This window comes from Choloepus didactylus, chromosome X (genome assembly GCF_015220235.1).
Source record: "Choloepus didactylus isolate mChoDid1 chromosome X, mChoDid1.pri, whole genome shotgun sequence".
Taxonomy (NCBI): Eukaryota; Metazoa; Chordata; class Mammalia; order Pilosa; family Megalonychidae; genus Choloepus; species Choloepus didactylus.
In genome coordinates, this window is record NC_051334.1 from 152,321,438 (window position 1) to 152,328,004 (window position 6,567).

General features: G+C 35.1%; 1 protein-coding gene across 1 annotated transcript; it reads right to left on the bottom strand.

Moving 5' to 3' along the window:
• Positions 1–788: 788 nt before the first annotated feature.
• Positions 789–3,062, bottom strand: LOC119522855 (acyl-protein thioesterase 1-like). Its single transcript, XM_037821542.1, has one exon. The coding sequence runs from the start codon at positions 3,045–3,047 to the stop codon at positions 2,421–2,423; it is 627 nt and encodes a 208-aa protein (XP_037677470.1). The 5' UTR covers positions 3,048–3,062; the 3' UTR covers positions 789–2,420.
• Between the last annotated feature and the right edge of the window lie 3,505 nt (positions 3,063–6,567).

A 6,567-nucleotide genomic window follows, 5' to 3' on the forward strand; every position in this document is an offset into this window, starting at 1 on the left:
TTCAGAGATAGATTGTGGTGATGAACGCATAACTATGTTATCATACTGTGGACAGTGGATTGTATACCATGGATGATTGTATGGTGTGTGAATGTATTTCAATAAAACTGAATTTAATAAAAAAAAAAAGTGCTATCATCAATTGTAACAAATGTTCCCCACCAATGCAAGATGGTGGTGGTGGGATGGTATATGGGAATCCTGTATTTTATGCATGATTGTTCTGTAAACCCTTAACTTCTATAATAAAAAAATTAATTGATCTTGTTTTAAGCAGCTAAGTTTTGGTGATTTGTTATACAGCAGTAGGATATTGATTGATATTCCCTGTGTGTGTGTGTACAGATATTATTTCTCATCCTAAAGGCTATGACTTTGAGGAAAGAAGCCACATCTTCTGATTTGCCTTTCTCAGTGTCTAGTTCCTAACCAAGTACATGAAATGCACTCCAGTGCTTTCAGGCTGAAATGAATCATTTCTACTCTTGAGCACTAGGTATTATACTATACCTCCTGCTGAAGCCGTTTTTACTGAGGAACTAAAAAGCAATATACTGACTTCTGTTTTGTCACATATTTTTCAGCAGAGTGGCAAAAGTTAGACACACATGAAAAGCAGTGGGAGTTGCATACCTACTTATCAATGCATGAAGCTGACAAATGACCACATTCCTTTTTTTTTTTTTTTTTTTTAAGGCAGAATTAAATTTTATTTCACATTGATACAAACCGTGAAAAAGATTTACATTTTCCCACACTACAGCAAAACTTTTCAATGGAATAAGGTATCTTGACCATAAATAAGATGTTTATTTGTATAACTGAATATAACTTTATATTCTTCAAAATAAAAGACAATGTGTTTGTAAATGATTGTTTAAAAGTTTTAAATCCAGACATAAACATATGGCTTAATTATTAACATTCTATATTGTACACTGCCAAATTATTTCCTTTATCAATTAGCACCCATTTATACTGACGCAATTCCATCGTTTTATCAGTTGGAATAAAACCCCAAAACTAGCAATTCAAAATACCAAGCATACACTTCAATTAAATATTAAACTGTGTGGTAACTATACCATATGTATCAAGTTCTGACTACCCTTTATTACCCAGAAATTTGTTTTCAAATAATTTTACAGTAATCTGAAAATACTGACTATATAAAATCAAAGGATTGCTATTTTTATGTTTGCACAAAAACTAAAATATCATTTGATTAAAGTCAAAATTTCAAAGATGTTCACTGGCAGATAAAAACCAAAGCAAAATTTTCTGATGGATTCTAATTTTCCACAGTAGCTGGTTTCAAACATGTACAAAGTAAGTAAAATTAAACTCTATACTACAAGGAGAATCATCTTAGATCAAATCACCTTAGAAATTACAATTTTTAAGATCAAGTCTTAAAATTTCAGAACATAGTAAAGTATGATCTAATCATTCTTCCATTTGATTACAGAAAATTAAAACCACAGAATCATTCTGTTCCCTGAACTAAAGATTCTAATAACTGAGTAAGTCTAAATTTGGACTAAAAAACAGTTAAAGAAATAAGTAGCACAGAAGTTTTAAGTGATGTCTGGTTTCATTATAAGTATAAATACATCATAAATACCATATGTCTGTGATTCAGAATGTCAAATTACAGCATTTATTAACATCTGATGTCTATGGCAGGGAAGCAATATTTGGTCTCCTATGAAGGATAATAAAGGCAGAACACATGCCTTTTCTAGAAAGGAGAAAGAGTATTAAATGGAAATGATAAGAAAAAAAGTCTGGTCCCCCAAATAAAAGGGCATTAATTGAGGAGAGCAATATTACTCTTTCATTAACACTTAAAAGTATTATCCCTATTATTAGGAATTATATAATACCATCTCATTTTGTACTATCATTTTGATGTATATCAATACCACCTTATTTTGTATTACAATTATTATGTATATATGAATACATACATAAAAATACAGCCACTGTGTGGTGACTAGGCAGTTTGGGAATAAATCCATAGTCTAAGTCATGATGCACTTAAATCATTTATATCTTAATTACTCATTTAAACCTGAACAAATTTTCTCTAAGCATACTAATAACTTCCAAATGATGTAATGAATATTCTGGTTGCAGTATTTTATTATTTTTCTGAATTACATTTGGGAAAAAGAAGCCAGCTGCTTTACCTATTTTAATACTAGTATTACTCTGGGATCACAATATACAGATACATGAAAAGAAACTTAAAAGAACATACATTTCCCATGAGGAGACATTTAGTTTGTGTCATTGGTACGTATTTGCAAAACATTCTAACACTGCAAACAAGAGGTTTCAGGATTGGGCACATTTTAAAAGTTTCTACTCTACTACAGTGATGCTGGTGTACTTCTACCCAAGGCCTCTTAGTGATGTCAATCAACTGACGGTAGGACTTTATCAATGAATTGCTTGATATCCATCATTTCCTGGTGACATGAACTGTGCATCAAGCCCCCATAGGTTTTGAAGGCTACATTGGCTGGATTTACCAATGTTTTTAGCTTTTCAGTAGTAACGGAACCAAACATTAGGGGGACTAAGGGGTCACAATCTCCATGACACTGGAGGATAGATATGTCTTTATTAGTGCCAGTGATAGGACCCTGTGGAAATGAATCCCGAAGTGGAAGCCAGCAACTGAGTGCAATGACACCTGCCAGTTTCTGCTGCGTGGTAAGAGCAGTATATAAAGATAAAGCTCCTCCCTGGGAAAATCCTCCCAAAATAATCCTGTTAGAAGGAATTCCATTCTTCACTTCTTGGTCTATCAAAGATTTGACATTTTCTGCCGCCTGCTTGATTCCAGGTTCATCTTCCTGTGAACCAGGTGAAAGCCCAATAATATCAAACCAAGAAGGCATAGTCATATTCATATTTAATGTTACAGGCATAACTGGCCCTGTGTCTCCCAATCCGTGAAGAAAAATAACCGCCGCGGTGGCCTTGCGGGCGGCGGGCACGATGGCGGGCAGCGGGGCTGACATGTTATTGCCGCACATGCACGGCTCGGCGGCCGCGGTCGGAAACGGAAGCCCACATTCCTTTTAAAGATGGCAATAATGTAGTATTAAAAAAATAATTCAGAAATCCAACTACAATGAACTAACAAATTGGCTATGGCGGCCACACATGGCTGGTATAAACCAGAGTTATTTTCCTGTTTCTTAATTTGCTTCTTGTTCAGACTACGGCATTGCTTTTAAAGGAACTGAGATGTTTATCCTCAGATATTTTTAATAGTTTTAGTTCTATCTCAACACTAAACTCCCTGAGCACATCATAATTTGCTTACCACAAATACTGTCCATTCAACAGCTAAGCTTACATTTAAAACCCTAACAATTGCCTTGCCAATCAAAAGCCCATTGCATAAATTCAGCAACATAAGGCAGGCTAAAATTAAAGTCACAGGGTAAAGAACCAAAGACAATCATTTCTTCATTCATTCTCTATTTTTCACTCTTGTTCTTTTTCTCTCTTGCTAAAATATCATTTATTCTTCATTATAAATGGAAACAGTAAGTGTGGGGAATATCATAGAGATTCAAATCCTTCATACTGTTTTTGTTATAAAAATCTAGATATGTATTCTAACTTCAGTAGCAAAAAATATCAAACCTCAAATACTTCAAATATTATTAGACAATTTAAAAGGACATGTGGTGCTATTGGTGAGTTCTTTTTTTTCTGCAATTTTATTGAGATATATTCACATATACAGTCATCCAAAATGTACAATCAATTGTTCACAGTATCATCATACAGTTGTGTATTCATCACCACAATCAATTTTTGAACATTTTCATCACTCAAAAAAAAAAAAGCAAAAAAGAACACCCAAAACATCCCGTACCCCTCCACCCCCAATTATTCATTTACTTTTTGTCCCCATTTTCCTGCACATCTGTTCATACACTGGTTAAAGGGGGTGTGAGCCACCAGGTTTTCAAAATCACATGGTCACACTGCACAAGCTATATAGATGTATGATCATCTTCAGGAATCAAGGATACTGGATTGCAATTCAACAGTTTCAGGTATTTCCTTCTAGCTATTTGAATATACCAAAAACTAAAAGGGAAATCTATATAATGCATAAAAATAACTTCCAGAATGACCTTTTGACTCCAAATTTGAAATCTCTCAGCCAGTGAAACTTTATTTTTTAATTTAATTTTATTGAGATTGTTCACATACCGTACAATTACCCAAAGATCCAAAGTGCACAATCAATTGCCCATAATACCATCATACAGCTGTGCTTCTATCACAATTTTTTTTTTAATTTTTAGAACATTTTCATTACTCCAGAAAAGAAATAAAGACAAAAAAAAGAAACTCAAATCCTCCCATACCCCTAACCACCCCCCTCCATTATTGACTCATACTATTGGTATATACATTTGTTACTGTTGGTGAAAGAATGTTAAAATACTGTTAACTGTAGTACATACCTTGCAATAAGTATATTTTTCCCTGTATATCCCTCTATCATTAGCTTCATTATACTGTCATACATTTGTTCTAGTTCATGAAAGAGATTTGTAATATTTGTACAGTTAATCTGGACATTGTCCACCACAAAATTCACTGTTTTATATATTCCCATCTTTTAAACTCCAACTTTCCTTCTGGTGATATAGGTGACTCTAAGCTTCCCATTTCCACCACATTCACACACCATTCAGCACTGTTAGTTATTCTCACAATAACATGCTACCATCACCTCTGTCCACTTTCAAACACTTAGGTTCAACCTAGTTGAACATTCTGCTGATAATAAGAAACATTCCCTGTTCTTCAGCTTTGTTCTATACCCTGTTAACTTATATTTCATATCTATTAGTATACATATTACAATTAGCTCATATCAGTGAGACCATGCAATATTTGCCCCTATGTGTCTGACTTATTTCACTCAATGTAGTGCACTCAAGATTTCTTCATCAACCCATTTTTTAGGACCATTTTGTTCACCCACCATACTTTCCATCCTGAGAAAACAAACGGTTCCCTATATAGTTACATATTTATGTATTCACCACCATCACCACTATCTATATAAGGATATCTCCATGTCTTCCACAAAGGAGGAAGAGTCAAAGAAGGTAGAGAGACAAACGAAAAAGAAAAAGAAAAAGAAAGAAAAAAAACATGACAGCTTAAAAGTAACAAAAGGGAAGATGAAATTAAACTAAAGTTGAATAAAAGAGGCAACAACAATGACAAGAGTCCCATGCCACTCCCTTATGTCCCCTTCTTATAGGCATTTAGCTTTGGTATATTGCCTGTATTACATTAAAGGAAGCATAATACAATGTTTCTATTAACTATAGCCTCTTTGCATTGAATATAAATAAAATAAAACCCCATTTTAACACCTTGCAAAGTTAACATTCATTTGTTCTCCCTCACATAAACACATATTTGTACATTTTATCACAATTGTTGAGCACTCTAGGTTTCAGTAATTTATAAAGCCCCAGTCTTTATCTTTCCTCTTTCCTTCTGGTGTCCCACATGCTCCTAAATTCCTCTTTCAACCATATTCACAGTTGTTCTAGTTTGCTAATGCTGCAGAATGCAAAACACCAGAGATGGATTGGCTTTTATAAAAAGGGGGTTTATTTGGCTCCACAGTTATAGTCTTAAGGCCATAAAGTGTCCAAGGAAACACATCAGTAATCGGGTACCTTCACTGGAGGATGGCCAATGGCATCTGGAAAACCTCTGTTAGCTGGGAAGGCACGTGGCTGGTGTCTGCTCCAAAGTTCTGGTTTCAAAATGGCTTTCTCCCAGGACGTTCCTCTCTAGCAAGCTTGCTCCTCTTCAAAACGTCACTCGCAGCTGCACTGAGTTCCTTCCGTTATGTCAGCTCATTTATACAGCTCCACTGATCAACTTAAACCCACCCTGGATGGGTGGGGCAACACCTCCATGGAAACCATCCAACCAGAGTCATCACCCACAGCTGGGAGGGGCACATTCCAAAGAAACACTCAAAGAGTTACAATATGATCAACCCTGATAACACCTGCCCATACAAGATTACATCAAAGATAATGGCGTTTGGGGGACATAATACATTCAAACTGGCACAACAGTCATCTTTGTTCAGTGTACTTACATTGCTGTGCTACCATCACCCAAAATTGTGTTCCAAACCTCTCACTCCTGTCTTTTCCTATCTGTCTGTAGCACTCCCTTTAGTATTTCCCATAGTGCAGTTATCTTGTTCACAAATTCTCTCATTGTCTGTTTGTCAGAGAATATTTTAAACTCTCCCTCATATTTGAAGGGCAGTTTTGCTGGATATAAGATTCTTGGTTGTCGGTTTTTCTCTTTCAGTATCTCAAAAATATCACCCCACTTCCTTCTTGTATCCATGGTTTCTACTGAGTAATCTGCACATAGTCTTATCAAGCTTCTTTGTATGTGATGGATCACTTTTCTTTTGCTGCTTTCAGGATTTTCTCTTCATCTTTGACGTTTGATAATCTGATTATTAAGTGCCTTGGC